This window comes from Populus nigra, chromosome 17 (genome assembly GCF_951802175.1).
Source record: "Populus nigra chromosome 17, ddPopNigr1.1, whole genome shotgun sequence".
Taxonomy (NCBI): Eukaryota; Viridiplantae; Streptophyta; class Magnoliopsida; order Malpighiales; family Salicaceae; genus Populus; species Populus nigra.
The window spans coordinates 11,530,042-11,549,835 of NC_084868.1; the positions used below are offsets into that span (position 1 = coordinate 11,530,042).

Genomic DNA, 19,794 nt, shown 5'->3' on the forward strand with positions numbered 1-19,794 from the left:
TCTATTAAATTTCATTAATTCTTGCTATAAAAATTTGATCTATTGATTTGAAGTAGAATAATTTAGCAACATATTGACACTTTATTGTATATTAATATAAATTCTTTTCTAAAAAATGTGATAATTTAATAACGTTGTAAAAAATTAATAAAGTTGCTATTATGGGTAAAATGATCTTTTTATTTTAAAATTCATTAGTTATTGTAAGATTGACTGCGGACAATTCAATTTTTATGTTTTTAAAGCATAATGTAAAGACTATGTTACTTTTAAAAACAAGAATGGTTAAATTTATATCTATGGTTTTTTTTATCTTTTCATATTGATTTTTTTTTTTGTAATAATCAAGTTAACAAGAAGGTGATTTAGTGTAAACTCCGTTAAAAGTTTTTAAAATTTAATTTAAAATTAAAATAAATAAAATTAAATTGAGGGATTAGTTGAGGATTTTAATAAACTAACTCACCTCCCTTCCTCTCTTTTTTTTTTGTTTATTATTTATGTCAATTCTTTTATTTTTTGGGCTACGACGTGTACAAACTACAACTTCACTTAAGACTTTAGCCAGGGTTACTACAATGAAAAGTGTCACCTATATATTATATATTATATACAATGAAAACTCTTTATATTTTTCAAGGGAGGCTATATTATATATTATAAGGTTTAAGGACTCAAATATTAATTTAAGTATTGAAGTGTCATTTATTCCATGAAAACTTTGTTTTTACATTAATAATTTAGGCTCAAACTTAGTTAGAAAAAATCCATTTATATATGAAGTTTTTCTACGATTTTATCACCGATGCTTTGTATTTTGTTTTTCAGGGTAAATTATTTTAAAAATTCAAAACTAGTAATATTTACATAGTGATCTACAAAATAAAAGGTATTATCGCATGTAATAGAGATTTTTTTTCATGTCTCTTAATATTTATTTTCATTATGCATGATTGGAGAGAGATATAAATATAAGTTTCCCATGTTATTCAAGAAGTGGGTCCATAATAAGTATGAGTGATATGGCGGATGCTATAATTAATCTCAATAAATGGGCAACAGAAGTTAGGTAGCCAGTGCTGCTTGGCCTCTTGGTTAATTACTGCAGAATAAATAAATAAATAATACCTCCCAAACATTCTATAAGAAGTGAAAAACTTGTTCTCAGTGAAGGAGCTTAAAACATGAAATTCCTGAATAGGGCTGAAGGTTTGAAACTCCTGCCAGCATGATAGTAATAAATGTATACATTATGGTTCCAAATTGGGAAGTCTTATGATGTTCTTGAGGTGATAGAATTTTAATGTTATCTTACAAATAATTGCACAAATTAAGAAGAAAATATTAGAAAAATATATATATTTTAAAAATATAAAAACAGAAACATAAACTACGTTAATCACCCTCTTAAATTTTAAAAGCAATCACAGCTAATTTGATTTCTCTTCGATGAGATTGATATGTAAATTCAATTTATCATATATGTGTATTAAATTGATACAAATGTGAAATACATTGATAGGATTAAATTGATTTTCCAATTTTCTACATGGTTAATTAAATTTCTCATAATTAAGTAAGGGACGCATGGGGGGCAAGGGAAGGCAGACCATGGTAATCCAATATTAATGACCGTTGGGGAAGATGGCAGCGTACAAAATCTTTAATGCTTTCTTGCTGGTGCAATGTCTCCATTGCCAATTCAACTCAACTGTACCCATCCATGCCTCTCTGTCAATAATTTTGAAGCTGCTGCTTTCACCAGTTTCTTGCTCCCCTTTCTCACCTTCCATGCACTTTTTATGTCACTTCACTTTACATCACATTCTTTCATGCATGATTTATTTCCCTTCAAACAATGCAAGTTGAATTCCTTGCTGCCAAAACTTTGGCGGGTCTTAATGACTTGTAGGAACTGAACATGCTTTGTTGTTGTTAACAGATAAGGTCGGTGATTTTGACTCTATATTTTTTTTTTTTATATTTATTTGTATTTTGAAAGTTTATAGCTGGGTAGATGAACGAACTCAGACGGACAAAACAAAGTTATAGGGTTTGATTTTTCTCATTTTGTCATGTACTAATTGAGTAGATGAAAGAAGGGTTCGTGTATTTCTTCCACCTCTTCTCTTGTTTTGTACTTTAGTGTCAAATTATTAGAGGTTTCCTTAATAGGTTGGTTTGAAAATCTTTGTAGAGGAATGAAAAATTAGTTTTGGTTTAGGTAAAAAGATCTACCAATAAAGATTTCATTTTTAATGCAAGGTGACAACTTGGTAATCAGGACTTGGTTTTTTCGAGGGAAGCTTTGAGTAGTTTGGAGTTGTGAGATCAAAATCTATACCGGGATCAATGTTGGGCTGATTTTAGAATTTGGTATAGTTGATGAAATTTCAATATTGATACCCATTAGAGTATACCTTTTCTATTGGACAGAGTTTGCTCTTGTTAATTTATTGTTGCTGGAAGAAGATGGTTGGAAGTATTAAGACAATGAGTCATCACGGTAATGGATGGTCTGCTCAAAATTGTAATGGCCTAGAAGAGAAGCTTGATGAGCTTCGAAGCCTTCTAGGCAAGACTGATGGTGATCCTCTGAGAATTGTCGGCGTTGGAGCAGGTGCTTGGGGGAGTGTTTTTGCAGCTTTGCTGCAGGATAGTTATGGTCGGTTCCGAGAGAAGGTCCAAATCAGGATATGGAGAAGGCCTGGAAGGGCTGTTGATAGAGTCACAGCAGAGCATCTCTTTGAAGTGATCAATTCGAGGGAGGATGTATTGAGGAGGTTGATCCGGCGATGTGCATATTTGAAGTACGTTGAGGCCAGGCTAGGAGATCGGACTCTATTTGCTGATGAGATTTTGAAGGATGGATTTTGCTTGAACATGATTGATGTACCACTTTGTCCTTTGAAGGTTGTGACTAATTTGCAAGAGGCTGTTTGGGATGCTGATATTGTGGTAAATGCTGTGCCTTCCACAGAGACACGCGAGGTGTTTGAAGAGATTAGCCAATATTGGAAGGAGAGAATCACAACACCCATCATCATCTCTTTGGCGAAGGGTATAGAAGCTGCATTAGAACCTGTTCCCCATATAATCACACCTACACAAATGATTAACAGAGCGAGTAAGTGCTCTTCTATCCGAGTCTCAAAGCACACGGAAGAAGTCGAATCAGAATGTTTAAAAAGAAAAAAATTTCTTGCCTTCTCATTCATAAATCATAATGCAACATTTTGTTAATTATCTCTTGCAATTTTATGATCACACCATGCTTCTTTGTCTGGTTTTACTTGTTTGATCAAAAGCTTTATTAACTAGTTCAACAGCTTTGTTCATACTTGTGAACAATGCCAGCTAGCTTCTTTGTTTCGTTGGTGTCCGTTCTACTCATGCCAACCAAACTTATGACAAACCCTTCTGACTGCAGATTCATTCAAGTTTAAGACTTTACAAATCTACATCTTTAGCATTTGCTGTATGCTGTTAACAATGACAATGTTATGGTCAAACTGTCCCCATCCGCTAGCTTTCGCTGTTATGAATGATTCTATTCAAATGCAAGCATCCTTCCCATCCAATTGTATAATAACTTATTCTTCTATCATTTGATAATGCTTATAATTGAAGTCCTCAAAGTATGAAATTTCAGTGATTCTGTATTCTTCTGTCCACCCTGCATTCTAATCCTTTTCTGTCAGTATTTTCTCCACTTCAGAATAAAATTTGCCCTCATCTTTATATTGTTTGTGCTTGGTAGCTGGAGTACCAACGCAGAATATACTTTATCTTGGTGGACCAAATATTGCTTCAGAAATATACAACAAGGAATATGCTAATGCTCGAATATGTGGAGCTGATAAGTGGAGAAAGCCTCTGGCTAAATTTCTAAGGCAGCCCCATTTCATAGTGTGGGACAACAGTGACCTTGTCACTCATGAAGTCATGGGTGGCCTGAAGAATGTCTATGCCATTGGAGCTGGTGAGTTTTGACTTTCTTCTTGCTAAAAAATGTTTAAACTCTATTTCTACACAAACCGATATCTCCTATAGATTCATGGCCAGACTCCAGAGGTTACCTGGTTCTTGCCTGGTCATTGCTATCGATTCAAGGATATGAAAACATGGTTAATGATGCAATTTGTGTAATGCCTTCTTGAAAGCATCACAATTATTGTCTTTTTACAGAATGGTTCCATAACGTCACACCATAACTCTGTAATTCTACCAATAAATTCTGTAATGAACTGAATCAAGTGTATACTACTAAAGCCTAGCAATTTTGAATCGTATTGGTTCAGCAATTTTGAATTGTTTCTGAGCATGGTGCTGAACACCATGCTGTATGTCTGCACATTATTACAAACAATAAGCAAAATGAATGACAAATGCTTGTAACATTAACCTTTCGCTTTGCATCTGCAAACTCAATTTTCCAATTTGATTTTCGTAGGGATGGTAGCAGCCCTTACTAATGAAAGTGCTACCAGCAAGTCAGTCTACTTTGCACATTGTACATCAGAGATGATATTTATTACTCATCTATTGGCTGAAGAACCTGAGAAGCTTGCAGGGCCTTTGCTGGCGGACACATATGTAACCTTGTTAAAGGGTCGTAATGCATGGTATGGCCACATGTTAGCCAAAGGGGAAATTAGCCGGGATATTGGTGATAACATCAGTGGGAAAGGAATGATTCAGGTACTGAATATCATTTTGACACACTATCTTCAAATTTTATGAGATGGAATCATTCACTCTGAGAGATATTGTATGTTCAGATTGTGGTAGTACTTAGGATACATAAGGAAGATAGTTCGTTACACTTTCTCAAATTCAGTTTAAATGTCTCTTTCAACTATGAATGACCTTCGGGTAAAAGAAGAGAAAAAAATCTATGCACTTGAGGTGGCGGTTTAACCTGCTTGCTACCTCAGGATTGCTGTACTGATCTCATGGATTTGCTAGTAATGGAACATTTATCATCATACCAGTATAACATCCTAAGCTCAATCTGAGGGATATTCTTTACCTCAATCCCAAACTAGCTGGGTATAACAATTCCGAGTCTGTTGTGTTTTTCTCATTGCAGGGTGTTTCTGCAGTTGGAGCATTCTATGAACTCCTGAGCCAGTCAAGCTTGAGTGTGTTACATCCTGATGAAAAGAAACCTGTTGCACCTGTTGAACTCTGCCCGATCTTGAAAACATTGTATAAAATACTGATAATAAGGTAAATCTCATACTGCAGTGCAACTTTATCATCGAACACAACAAGTTAGATAGATTTTAAAAAAAATTCAATTTTACGAGGCCTGCAGAGATGACTTATTTTTTGAAGCCATGGCTGGCAGTTGCACGAGTCTTGGTTTCTTATTGTACTTATTTGATATACATTCTGGAAATTTGTAGAAAATCTCATTCCTAGTCCAGAGCTACATGCTACGCTGATAAACACCTTTTCTACAACATTTGTTTTTTAATCTTTTGTTCAAATGGGTACAGTTTATTCTTGTCAGCAATGAATCTAATCTTCCATTTGTGTTTGATATGTGGATATTCAGGGAGCAATCATCACAAGCTATTCTGCAAGCACTAAGGGATGAAACACTGAATGATCCTCGGGAACGCATCGAGATTGCACAAAGCCATGCTTTCTACAGGCCTTCTCTTCTTGGCCAACCTTTGGCTACTTTGCATTGCCAATAAAAGTTATCATGAAGGAATTAATAAGACATATAAAAGAAATTGTTGAACAAGCCCTCTGAATAAAAACACATTGCTGTTATAATGTATTCTGTATTGTCTTAATATCGTGAAAGCTCAAAGCCTTTAATTAGTTGATTGATTTCATCATCTTGCATTATTTTTGTGAAACACTTGCTGAGCTTAGAATTATAACCTCCATGTGTTCAGAAGGTTTGGAGTTCGACATTGCACCGACATATTTGACTTGACATGGCCAGGACTTGAAGCCATGAAGAACTAATTATGGCAAAATCCAAAGGGATCCTTGAACACCTCACTATGTCTACTAGGTAGCAGTAGGAAGAGGTTGTCCATCATCAAGAAGACAGTCATTAGGAGCAATCAACCTCAATAGTTTAGGATCGACAACTCTCTGTTCTTAACATCGTTTTTCGACTTGGCTCGAGATCTAACCTGGTTCAAGATTTGAATTTATAACAAAAACACAGATCATCTTTTTAGGATAAAAATCAAGCTTCAAAGTATAGAATTAAGAAGAAATAATGGATCCTTTGTAGACAATAATTATAATTATATTATAGTTATAAAATAAAAATAACACTAAAAGAGGGTGGTGCTTTACTGAATATCATCCTTTGTATACATAGCGAGTAATGCACCGTTTAATTTGAATATTTTTTTTTTAAAAAAGCATGTTTCTGCCAAAATTAAAAGAAATAAATGAATATAAAAATTGAAAATTTATCTAAAAATGCATTTTCTTTCCTACTTAAATTAAATTATTTGAGTTTAGATAGATATTTAATTTAATTTCTTTTAAATTTTTATTCAAATAATAAAATTATTTAAAAAATAAATTATTATTCCGTCATATATATATATATATAAAAGGAATTTTGACAATTGTAATTTAAATCAACTTTTTTAAAAATATTTATTTTAAAAATAAAAGTTTTAAAAATCACATCGCGGGGGCACGATGGCTAGTGCTATACACTAAAAGAATGAGTTTTCACAGCAGCCATAATATTATTCATCCCCTCGCGTAAAGATTGCGAATACATAAAAATAAAAACTCAAGCACTCCATGAAACCCTAAACTGGACCTGAAAAGAGGGAGGCCTGCCTTCATTACATTTGTAAAACCTCACTCTTCCTTTTTCATATACACACACGCCAATATCTCAAGTGAACATGTGCTTGGTCATTATGGTATTGCGGTATACCTTTGGCCTGTTGTGCAGTGGTTTGTCCCAATGGAGCCATTCAAACATGGTCCAAAGAGAAACCTACAAAAACATGGACAAGGAAGCAAATAATGAGAAGAATGACGGATAGTGATATGTACGACTTGGATGCTCTTCAATTAACAAGACGCTCTGTTATTTGTTCAAGTAGCACCGCTTTCCGAAGCTTACTGAATTTGGCTAGTTTAAGTCGGCCTGCAATGGTCCTCAGTTCAGCTAAAGGCAAGTCCCTCAAGGTGCTTATAGCAGAAGAAAATGATGCCACAACCTCCGAACTGGAATCACAGATTGAGCAAGACTCTTCAACTGAAAGGTCATCCTTGCTTGCACCGTCAATTGTGTCCCCAGGTGAACTAGATAAATCCATTTGAACAGTTTGATCTTCAGTCCCCAGAGGGAGTGGAAAATTTACACATACCTTTTTTTTCTTCTGAGGCTCTGATACTGAATTCGGGGCATTATAAGTTGCAGCGCCGTGTTCTCTAGCTTCACCCTTGTCAGGCCTTGCTGATTTTTTTATGATCTTTCTACTCAAAGTCTGGTTTAAACTGGCATTTTGTGGGCCGGCTCCAGATTTTCGTTTCTTAGTGCTTTCAGAAATAGAAGATGAACTTTTAAGTATCAGTTCAGAGAAACCAATCTCATGGAGAATTGGTGGATTTGACTTGATATGCCTCTTCCCCTTTTCTTTTTGTGGAATCAAGGACAAATTCAAGTTCGACCTTTTCTCATCAGCAGAAATTTCTGTCATTTGAACTTCAACCAGCATAGGTTTTTCTTCCTCAGGCTGCAGCTTGGCTGTATTTCTCCCTCCGTGATCTTGTATCTCTAAAAGTGAAGTCAAGGCACAATTTTCAGTGTCAGTCAGATCAGTTTCTCTAAACTTCACAATTAAAGGAGTTTTCTTTTTGCCATTTGTCTTCCGAGGTGACTTCAATGAAACTACATCATGAGCTACAGCAATCTTTAATTCTTTCACAGTTCGTTTCAATTTTGGAGCAAACTCAGACAATTTTTGCTCTGTACCAGAGTTACTGCCCTTAGCCTGTTTAAAAGTACCTAGCGCACAATCAGAATTGTCTTTAGTTCCATGGAGGCCAGCTGGACTTCTTAGAGCTTCTGCACGAACAATTTTTAGAATAGCACCGGCAGGCTGCTCAAAGGAAATTTGTACGAGTAAGAGGCAGGGATGAAGTTGGACCTCAACATGTGACACTAACATCGGTATACAGTATGTCCAATAATTTGGACGGTGTATAAACCAAAGATTTCAAGTAAAGGCAACATATCATGCAAACTATGAGAAAGGAAGACCTTGTACCTCATCTGTTCCTGGACGATTTCTTCTGCCCTCCAGATTTGAAGATGAACTCGAAGTTTTACTTTTGCCTCTAGCTCTAGAATGGAGTCCTGTGGCTTCCTCATTTCCAATTACTTTCAGATCAGGCGTCACCAACATTTTATTCTCACTGGAGAGATGTGCTGCATTCCTATTACCACTCGGGCCAAAATCTTTAGCAGCTGTATTTGAAGGCTGTTCATTGCAATAGGAAAGAACAAAAAAAGAAATCCCCTGTAAGAACTCGGAGAGGAAAGTAGTCGGACCCATAACACCCCCACCCCACCCCAAAAAAAAACCACCGGCATGCCTCTAACCTGATTATAGTTGCATGTAAATAAGCTGACCTACAGAAATAGCTCACTTTGCTTGAGTTATTAGCCAATCATAGCACGGTAGTGTTGTTTAAGTCTATGACAAAATCTAAATAATGGCCCCAAACTAAGGTGGAAGTGCAAGATACTGGTACCTTGACTATTTTCCTGAGATCTGTTTTCTTCACCACAGGCTTTGAAGAAGTAACTGAGGTTACAACATCAACTGTAGATATAGAACTGTGTTCTTCAACTTCTTCAGTTGCAATTGAATCTGAATCACCCAGTTTTTCCTTATAGGAGGGGGTGACTGCATTTTCCGAAGCATATATAGTGGAATTACTTGCACTATTTTCTGTAGGCTGTTCAGTATCAAAGAAAACAGAGTACACATGTAGATTAGCATTTATACAATATTTATCAGGAATTGACATGGTCAGCTATGAATATTATGTGCATCTAGATAAGTTCCATTCATGGTATTTTGGCAGAGGAGATATACAGAAACAACTGCAAGTTGGTATGAAGGTTCACACAAGAATAATGAATGAAATGAACAAGAGGGTCATGAGAGTTTGAAGCAGCAAATAACTATTTTCAGTATCATTTTAGAGTAAATCATGAAACCAGACAACAACTAATCTCTTGCAGACAAAAATCCCTCTTCATGTCTGGTTTCAGTTGTAATTTCCAAAAGGTGTTAATTTCCATTTAGACAAAAGTTTCTAGGTTATACCACGGAATATGTTACAATCTACAAGTTGCTAAAGCAACTAGAAATCATAGTTATTACAAATCCAAACTGAAACTCTGAAAAAGCCATTCCTTGAATTAGTTCTGCAAGTTACATCTATTTACGTTCTGGCAATAAGAATATTTTGTATAATTGCTTAATAGTAATAAAAACGCATCTCTATATTGTCTTCTGATATATAACATTTCTTTTACAGGTACCAGCTCCTATCCAAGTAACATGTGCTCCAAAGTTAGGGTAATTTAATAGAGACTAAACTCCCAATATACTTACTATGTCGTTATCTTTATGTCGTTGATAACTCTCCTAGACATGGAGAAACAAACTCATTTGATTATTTTAATTCCAATAAACAACCATGTTCAGTTCCTCAATAGTAAAAAATAAAAGAAAGCTAAGGAGTAAATTTGTAATAATTTTTTCTTCTTCAGATGGCATCATATTGATAGGTGTCAAACCTGCTCATCGCAGGTCTGCACCTCTGATCCACATATCTATCATGCATGCAAAAGCTAAAATTTCATTGCAATTACTGTTTATGAGTTATAGCAATAATAAATTCTACCATTGTACTCAAAGACGTTAATCCCATAGACTTTCTCTTGTAAAAGTAGTTACTATTTCCTTATAGGAAAGTGTTATGGAATTAATTTGTCCTAATCGAGCTTCACTCAAATCACACAATATATAAAAGAACAGCTTACAGAAAACAACCTCAACGTTGACCGGTTTTAGACTATGTCTTCCCTTATATGCTGATTTTGAAGACAAACTTTGGATCAGTTTCTCATCTTCTGGAGTTGAGCCATGCTCTCTGTCATCCCCTTTCCCAGTACTTCTTGGAATACACAAGCTCAATGATTTCTTCTTATCAGAGTAATCAGGTGCCACTTCTGAAGACTGCGGGGCGGAGACTTTGATATTAGAAATTGCAAGCTGTTCATTATTAAAATAAGATGGCAGGAAAAGAAAGCAAATCAGTAAGTGGAGAAAAAAGAAACAGTAGTTCATTACTTATTAATCATTTGACACTGGAAAAACAATGTTATGTTGACTGAAATTTGCAATTTAATTTCCTTTCAAACTCTAGTTTCTACAGAATAAAATATATTCCAAGTGCCATGCATATGTACATGTGGTCACAAGGGAACGTGTGTTGTATAGGGGTGTGAAAGGAGGGGGAGGGGGGTAGAAATTCAGGAGCAGGACAAACTTAAACTGTCCAGAAGCAGAACTGCCACAACAGAGAGAGATGCTACTTGATAAAAACAGTTATAACAACGCACATGCATCAGCAGAGCGGACAGGTCACAGAAATTTAATGGAGTTAAAGAAAACTCAATGGTTGTAGTGTATCAAGGCAACCATTTTATACCCATTTCTTTGAACAAAGGACCTTGATTTGAACCAGAAACCACGGGTTTTCACATATTTCCATCAAATTTGCAGAACAATCACGCGCATAACTAAAGCATGCGGGTTTAGAGCTTCTGGACCTTCACGACCATCGAATTGCCAGTTTTCTTCCCTTGAAGATTCAAAGATGGATTCAAAATTGCACAATGTTCTGTTGGAATAGAGCTGCAGTCCTTGGTTTTCTCACTCGTAACTGTTTCCAAATTGCAGTTGCTCAACCTTTTCTCCTTGTCCAAACCATTGGTTGCATGTTGTGGAGCATCTGAGCTTGAACCCAAGACAATGGCATTCTTATGCTGTTCAATAGGAGATGGAAGAATAACTATCACATATCAGGTCACAGGAAAAAAATTAGATGAAAGAAAAGACATAATAGTAAAGGATTATGGTAAAACATACGATCATTTGAGATTTGAATTTATAAAAATCAGAGACATTAACTTCTCTTAATTGATGCAAACACCGGGGTCTTACAAACTAAGGGATCTGATTTGACAAACTACTAAAACATCCTACTCCTCCAAGTGACCAGAGGATGGAAAAAATATTGCATATCATTTAACCTTGGGACCTCCAAGCAGTGAAGAATCAGTAATCTATCCACACAACAAACCAAAACCAGTGAAAGTCTACAAAAATTAGCTGAGTATGTCAGTGCAGCGGGGACATGCTACCTAATCAAATGAATGGTAATTTGAAGCAGAAATTGCTGAAAGCTGAAGAACCAACTCATAGGGCATGTTCATATAAGACTCACTGGAACGTTGGAATTGTGTGTTCAGACTAATGTGAGGTTTTAAACCATTCCCCTATATGATGATTTGCAAGTTCAAAACAGAAAATTGGCAAAATATCTGCTGAGAAATTTCAAGAATCAGACCTGCTTATCCTTTTTGCAGATGTAATTTCTGAAAAGCACCTTCAAAATTTCGTCCGGTGTCTCAACAGGTTGTGTATACATTAGTAAACGAACCTCGATTTCATTCTTGTCTTTACTCGTCAGATTTTTTATTGAAATATCAAGGAAATCAATCTTTTCTCTCAAAGCATTACAACATATATCAGGCCAATCTTCATTTTCAACCCAAGCTAGTTCAGTCTGCAAGGATAACAAATCTTGTTCAAATTCAAGAATTTCTGTATCTGCCTTCTTTATCAAAATCCTCAGCACTTGCTCACAAGATTTCTCGTTCAGAGCTTCTTCTTCTATCACATCTACGAAATTGTTGAACGAATAAAGTAAGAACTATTGCATGCACATATATCCACACAAACAATCAAAATGTCAGAAAGGAGTTGTCATTTAGGAAAAAGCATGTATGTACCAAACCCATAACCAAAGTAAAAGTCACACTGGGAATTATCAAAACCGCTTTCTTCTGCTACTGAAGAGGAAAACCATTAGAAAACCATCATCAAAATCAACATTAGAAATCAAGAAGGAATATTGTTTGTCCAAAAAATAAACATAACTACAATACCTATATCATTTGGTGGACCCCAAAGATCCCAATCCATGAAGTTTCAACGTGGGGTTACCCTGAAATTCACATAAATAAATCACCATTCACTAAAAAATTCACCAAGAAAGTAACAAAAGCAGGTTTAAAGAAAACACATTATTATATAATAAATCAAGATTCTAAATGGGTTAAAAATTAATTAAAAAAAACAAACAAGTTACATAATCGAAGTAATTAACTATCTGGGACCCGAAAAAAGGAAAGATAAACAAAAAAAAAATTAAGAAAAATCCACACTCTAATCATTTGACAGCAAATTAAAGCCCAAAAAATGTTTTTTTAAGGAAAAAAAATTAGCATATATATTTACCAAAGTCATAAACCAGCTCAAGAAGGGAAAAAATTATAAAAACAAATAAAACTTGAAAATGGCTTATACTAGACGGCTAGACGCTGTTAATAATTAACCGCAAAAACTACCTACGCCTGTATCCAGTAATACATTTCTTAAATGCTTTGAACTTTATAAAAAGCCAATAACACAACGAAGACTAAAAATGACTTAGTAAAAAAAAAAAACACAAAATAATTTCGAGAAAAAAAAAACTCCAGCATTGCACTTTAAAATGAAAAACCATTTGGAAAATGTGAAGGAAATCACGAGAAAGTGGAGACTACGTGGCTTTTTTATTTTCTTGGAAACCAAACAGGAGAAAGAAAATGACAAGAGGAAATGAAATAATTTTTTTTTAAAAAAAAACCTGTAGCTTGTACTGTTGCTGCTGAACGCGCGAGGATGATTAACGCTAAAAATTTATAATATTGTTTTAGATTTTCAAGATCTCGAGATTAGTGAGAGAGTAACCAGCGAGTGAGAGAGAAAAAGCAAAAAGAAAAGCGTGCCCATGAAAGGGACAAGAGGGAGGGAGAGAGACAAAAAGGTCAAATGGAAAATATCATATCTTGAAAGGGTATAATGGGAAATATATTGTACTTGCATTGTCGGAGAAAGAGACGGGAGAATCTGTGTCCGTTGTTTTTTCTTTGCACATGGGACCCACTACATAAGTGAAATAAAGTCCTGTAACTTTGTTTTTGTTACAATATGCACCCTTCCTTCCTATTTTTTGTTTTTTGCCATTGATTTGAAACTTAAAATGTAATTTGAAAACTATGGATATTTCTATTAAATTCCATGTAAAATTTTAGTAAGTATGATTAAATCTAATTTTTTATCTTCATTTTTATTTATCTATCTCAACATCAATCTATCATTTTTACTATCATTATAGTTTTATTATCTTAACAATCACTGTTATTATTTTATTACTATAGTCTATAATTTCAGCTTTGTTTATGGAAAAACTTGTTAAAAATTGAAAAATATATCACATAAAAATTATTTTATCAAAAACAGATTTTACATATATAATATTTTTCATTTTTCAAGTATTTTACATAAAACAAGTATATCTTAAATATTAAATTTATTGTCTAAGTTAGATGTGGTCATTGTTTAGTGTGTTGTGCCATATAATTTAGTGATTAATTTTTAAAAATCAATGGTTTGCTTATTCTTTAAAGTTTAGAACTCAAGCTAGGTTCGTTTACGTGGCCACGCGGGGTTTTTAAAACAATGATTTTTTTTTATTTTAAATGAATTTTTATGTTTTTTTAATCATTTATTTTAATGTAATGATATTAAAAATAAATGTAAAAAATAAAAAAATATTATTTAAATATATTTTTAAGTAAAAAATACTTTGATTCAAATAACTGTTCTAATAATATCAAATAGTGCCTAATACAATTAATTCTTCGAGCTCTTTAATTTTGGTACAAATAACTTATTTTATACAAGTATTTTAAAATTTGTTTGATTTAGATGCACAAAGACTAGTCTAAAAATATGATCTAATTATTAAAAAAAATGCTAATGATCTAATTATTTTTAAAAAATGTTAATTATTAAAATGTGTTTGATTTAGGTGAAAAACAACTTGCATTACCATAATTGAATTTCAATCCATGTTTCTATAGTACGAAAATCAATTTGATGAATATTTATATATAAAAAACAAAAAATTAGAGGATCAATACGATGAATACAGGAATAAAATGCAAAGTTGTTCGCACGTGGTGGGGCCTTTCAAAAGATGATCTCTTTTCCATTTTTGACTCACTGCACTCCAAATGGCAGAATTCTGGGCCATCCATTTGTCGACTCTGCTGAACGGATGGTTAAGAGGAGGCCATCGTTAAACGTACATTAGGGCCACCGATAATTGAAAGGAGTTACAGCACTACATGGAATTAATACGGATTATTAAAAAAAAAACTTTTAAGAAAAATGTCAACTCCAATAAAAAATTATTATTAGTGTTATTAAAGTTTCTCCAGAGGTTAAACCTTTAAATCCCTTAATTTTAAATTAAATTATATAAGAATTATTTTAATAATTAATAAAAATATAATTTAATTTTATTAAATAAAATTAAGATAGTAATTTTTTTAATCAATGAGACATCGATATATTGAACCTACTTAGACTAACTTGATTTATCCTGTCAAATTTATCATTTAGATTATGGATTTTATTGAGTTTAATAACTTTATTTTTTTATAAAATTATATTTTATTTAATTATATGATAAGAGAAATAAACTTTTAAAAAATTTATTATGATCTTAGAAGAAAAATTAAAATGAAGACAAAGTTTTAGTATTTTATATATAATTAAAGATAAGAATATTAATAAACACGATAAAATTATATTAAAAATCTTCAAAGACATAAATTCTATGCTAATTGAATATTCATGAGGTTTTTTATTTTCATATAAAAATGTTAACTTTCTCATAAAAACTTATTATATTATTTGAAAAATATGTTAAAATTGAAATATAAGGTTAAATTTTTTTACAGTGCATTTAAATCCAGAAACAAATATAAAAATTGGAAAATTGATCCTCTCTTATTTCTTAATTTAATTGGAAAATCGAGATGTCTCGTGCTAAAACAACTCTTTGATTAGCCTTAGAAATGACAACATTTTCGATCCTTTCATTTATGAACTTGAAAAACCCAAAAAAAAAGAAGGAAAAATAAAATAAAAGGAAAAAAGAAAAAAGGAAAACACAAAAATATAAAGCAAGCAGAATGAAAGACTACCGTCGGCTAGCTAAGTTCAACACCGGTCACATTACTGTAGAAGCAGAAGGTTCACTGACAACACAACGGAGGAGGAAAGAGCACTGCAAATCTGTGGGTGAAAACACCTACAGGCCCAAACATCGATCTTATTTGTGTTTGTCAAAACAAGAACTCGTGGATCGAAAAAACTCTACAATTCCTGGGCATAAGAAAACCCCACCTCTCTATTCATCAACAAGGCTTTGATCCTTGGTTTCTTTATCTAGCCATGAGAGGAAAATCTGATTTTCTCATCTTCCAAATAGAAACCAGACTGGGTTTTGTAATGGAAAAGATGTGATTTCACAAACTCCTTCACTGGTCAAAACCCACTTCATCTTTCACTAGTTCTTTGCATACCATAAGCAAGGCTTTGACGCGGGTCGTCATCGTTAGCAGTGTCTTGGGCTCTTGGAATCTCCATCATCCTTTACTTTCAAGCAACAAATCTTTAGACCCTTCGCTACTCGTAGCCGCTCCATCCCCTTGCTGTATCATTTTTTAATTGTTTTGCAGTTATTTTGTCGAGAATTTGATCAAATTCTAGGGCCAAACCACTCATCTTCTTAAATAATCCGATATTTTTTTTTTAATTTTCTTATATAAAAATTAAAATGTTATAAGCTTGTAAAGTTCGTATAAAGTGCAATTAACCCTTTAAAATAACTTCATCAAAGGTTATAGAAAATAAAGCTGTCATCAACTTATTAAACTTATGGTAAAAATTCAAGGATTCAATAATAGAATAATTTTTACCACCAATGATTAAACAAATTCTAGCCAGAGGTAGTTGAAACTTGCCAAAGAAGATGGAAGTATGTCTAAGAAGATTCTGTTTCTAAAGTCTGTCCCTTGCAGATTCCATCACACCAACTGTTTACTGTCCCTTAGTATTTTGCACCTTCTTTCCTTGAAGATTCGACACACTCTCACACACACACACACACACACACACACACACTGACCCTATCGCATTCTCATCCCTCAAAACAAAAGTACAAAGCACCACCTCATAAAAAAAACACTGCAAACTGCCATTGATGAAGCTCAAATGAGATACACAGATCATCTTTTACAAAACTAAGCGAAATCCAACAATGCCATCATCTAAAAAAGAAGCCCTTTTCATAGCTAGTCTTATAGCCCTCTGGTACTCATCAAACATTGGTGTTCTGCTTCTAAACAAGTTCTTGTTATCAAACTATGGCTTTAGATTCCCAATCTTTCTCACAATGTGCCACATGTCAGCTTGTGCTATACTTAGTTACTTATCAATTGTTTTCTTGAAGATTGTGCCTTTGCAAGTTGTTAAATCAAGACCCCAGTTGTTAAAGATTGCAACTTTGGGTGTTGTTTTTTGTGGGTCTGTTGTTGGTGGCAATATTTCTTTGAGGTATTTGCCTGTATCTTTTAATCAGGCTGTTGGAGCTACTACACCTTTTTTCACTGCTGTTTTTGCTTACTTGATGACTTTCAAGAGGGAAGCTTGGGTTACTTATGCAGCTCTTGTTCCTGTTGTTGTTGGTGTTATTATTGCTAGTGGGGTAAGTTGTTTTCTTTTCTATGGATCTTCAATTGGTTATAGGATTGTGGACATTTTTTTTTGTTTACAAGGTTGATCTGAGACTTTTTGGTGTTTTTGATTTTTAGTTTTTCGAGATTGATTCTTGTATTGCGAGCCATGCCAATTGACAATGGTAATGCAGATCCAGGATCTTGTTTACTTGTGTTTATGTGTGATAATTATGCATGCTATTGTGCTATGTATATGTTCTGATCTCAGATGTCACATATGATAAGCTGATCCTTTTATTCTCTTTGTTTGTCGGGTTAGAAAATGGTGGGTCATAATGGGAATGTGCATTTCTTAAAAGTGCAATCACTTTCTGGTTTAAGTTTGTAACAGCAAGTATGCTGATTCTCATTGGCATTGTTTGGTGGTTTTCACATGAATCACTTTGAGAGTAACCCAGTATCTACTGAAGCAGCATGAGATGGGTTTCTGATAGTTTTATGTTCTAGGTAGTCTACTCATTAGCATATAAAATACTGTGGATTGGTGGTTTCCTAATTGCTATGATTTGTCAAGGATTCGATTTCTTGTTTGTATTTTGTCATTCAGTTGCAACTTCTCATTCGGCTTTATTTTTTAATTTAATTTTCATTTACTAGATGGCATCCGACATTGATTTCTGCTATGAGCTCCTAATTTCAATGAAGGTCTTAGCTTTGAAATTTTTTGTCGATGACAGGGTGAGCCGGGTTTTCACTTATTTGGCTTTATTATGTGCATAAGTGCTACTGCTGCAAGGGCCTTTAAGTCTGTTCTCCAGGGCATCCTGCTCTCTTCTGAAGGGTAAATGCTTCAGTTTCTGGTCATGCTAGGAGGATGGCTTTTATTTTGTTTTGTTTTAAGAATCAAGGAGAGTTTTTCCTTGTTTTAGTTTATATGCATGCAATTGATTAACAAAGTTATTCATCAAGTATTTATTCAAATTTTGCATCTTCCATTTGGATCGTTAAAGAAAGAACTGCTCTTCTCTCTGTCTTACATTATTCTAGTTGAAAATAATGTATGGGCGTCCTTTTACTTTATTTTTTTCTTTTGATAAACGTACTTGTTCAAACAGCATAATTCTTGCATTCACCATCTTTCTTTGTGAATGTGTGTGTTAGTACTCGATTTTCATTTTTGGGAGGTGGATGATTAGTTTTGTTTTGTTATATATATATATATATATATATATATATATATATATATATATATATATATTGTGTGTGTGTGTTAGAACTAGATTTTCATTTTTGGGGTGGATGAAAATAAACTTCTCCTCTTATTAATCAGAGTTTTTTTTTTTCCAGTACCTCTACCTTATTCCTCGCATTTCCTCATTAGAAAAAAAAGAGTTTTTGATTGTTTTGTTGTTGGTTGATCTTGAAGCCATTTCCTCTATTTTCCAACTTGGGTGAGTGTTGGTAAGTCACTCATGCACATATGGCAACCTGATTGTCCAAATCTTTTGTCTTGCAGAGAAAAGTTGAACTCGATGAATTTGCTGCTGTACATGTCCCCGATTGCTGTTTTGGTATTATTACCTGCAGCTCTTATAATGGAGCAGAATGTATTAGACGTCACTTTAGAACTTGGAAGGAAACATAAGTATATGTGGCTGCTACTACTTCTTAATTCTACAATGGCCTACTCAGCTAACTTGACAAACTTCTTGGTAACCAAGCATACGAGTGCACTGACACTTCAGGTTTGGAATTGGTTGGCATCTCAATATGTTCCTTTTTATTAATTATTGACATGAATTTCAGGGTTTATTGCTCATTGCTGCAATAACTGATCGTGAATTGTTTTCAGCAATGATATTGATGTCTACTCTTTGCCAATCACTAGTAAATTTATCACCCACTCTACTTGTCGTCTTCAATATTTAAATCATGCAAACTTGTCAAAATGACATATTTATTTGTTTCATAGATTATTTACACCGCTATATGATTTAATACACCAAGAGAAATTGAAATGGCCATCTCTCTGCATGTTGAGATTACCCCCCTGCAGTTTCATTTGGTTCTTGCCAGGGCTTCTTTTTACTAATAGTACTACTAAAATCCTTATCACCTTCTATGGCTGAAACAGAATGACACTTGTCAGTCTAGGTTATGCTTTCATAATATTTGCTCTAGTGTTAGGAACCCATCCTTGATTGGCAAATTTTTAGAAATCAACCGCTCAAAATAAATGAAATACTGGTCGGTTTGAAATTCTTCTGAACCCTTTTGTTTTTTTCCATTTGAATGTAACAATCAGGTGTTAGGCAATGCGAAAGGTGCTGTGGCTGTTGTTATCTCGATCTTCATCTTCAGGAATCCTGTAACATTTGTGGGCATCGCAGGGTACTCAATGACTGTTCTCGGGGTAGTTGCTTATGGAGAAGCAAAGAGAAGATTTAGATGAATTATCTACCTGAGTTACAGATTATTATTTTCCTTTCACAGTGGAATGAGTGAAGTTGTACGGGCTAAGATGATTTTATTCATAGAGCGATGCACAACTGTACTGTATTTATGATGTGTACAAAGCATAATCACCATTATATTCGATTATGTTCTCAATATTGAGGGTAAGAAATTCAGTAGTTCCTTTCACATTACCTAGTTTTTTCCTTGGTGATGAAAGAGGAGAAAGAATTGAAAGGTCGCCTTACAGGTTGAATCTGTGATGCATGGAACCTCATCTTTTTGTTCTTTTAAGTGACAATTTCCCAGGGGATTAATAATTCACAAAAGATGGTAGGCTTGCTTGCATTGCACTTTACCTCTCTTTGATCTATTTCCCCAAAAACTCAAGT

General features: G+C 33.9%; 3 protein-coding genes across 8 annotated transcripts; 2 read left to right on the forward strand and 1 right to left on the reverse strand.

The window, feature by feature from the left end:
- Positions 1-1,679: 1,679 nt before the first annotated feature.
- Positions 1,680-5,838, forward strand: LOC133676796 (glycerol-3-phosphate dehydrogenase [NAD(+)] GPDHC1, cytosolic-like). Its single transcript, XM_062098535.1, has 5 exons — positions 1,680-3,127; positions 3,761-3,982; positions 4,454-4,701; positions 5,093-5,232; positions 5,564-5,838. Exons 1-5 carry the CDS (start codon positions 2,473-2,475, stop codon positions 5,706-5,708), a joined length of 1,410 nt encoding a protein of 469 aa, XP_061954519.1. The 5' UTR covers positions 1,680-2,472; the 3' UTR covers positions 5,709-5,838.
- Positions 5,839-6,682: 844 nt separating this feature from the next.
- Positions 6,683-13,096, reverse strand: LOC133676923 (uncharacterized). Of its 6 annotated transcripts, none has more exons than XM_062098726.1 (10): positions 13,003-13,096; positions 12,260-12,318; positions 12,104-12,163; positions 11,659-11,993; positions 10,859-11,074; positions 10,077-10,298; positions 8,764-8,970; positions 8,612-8,641; positions 8,277-8,489; positions 6,683-8,108 (listed from the first exon to the last, which is right to left on the reverse strand). In XM_062098726.1, exons 2-10 carry the CDS (start codon positions 12,294-12,296, stop codon positions 7,071-7,073), a joined length of 2,358 nt encoding a protein of 785 aa, XP_061954710.1. In that variant the 5' UTR covers positions 12,297-12,318; positions 13,003-13,096; the 3' UTR covers positions 6,683-7,070. The 6 variants fall into 6 exon arrangements, with proteins under 6 accessions (XP_061954710.1, XP_061954714.1, XP_061954711.1 ...); XM_062098730.1 differs by lacking the exon at positions 13,003-13,096 and having other exon boundaries at positions 6,683-7,783; positions 8,015-8,108; positions 12,260-12,950; XM_062098727.1 differs by lacking the exon at positions 13,003-13,096 and having other exon boundaries at positions 12,104-12,157; positions 12,260-12,950.
- A 3,097-nt stretch (positions 13,097-16,193) lies between these two features.
- LOC133676445 (UDP-URONIC ACID TRANSPORTER 1-like) lies at positions 16,194-19,591 on the forward strand. The gene is made up of 4 exons (XM_062098086.1): positions 16,194-16,977; positions 17,686-17,789; positions 18,465-18,693; positions 19,254-19,591. The coding sequence occupies exons 1-4, from the start codon at positions 16,531-16,533 to the stop codon at positions 19,398-19,400; spliced, it is 927 nt and encodes a 308-aa protein (XP_061954070.1). The 5' UTR covers positions 16,194-16,530; the 3' UTR covers positions 19,401-19,591.
- The last annotated feature ends 203 nt before the right edge of the window (positions 19,592-19,794 follow it).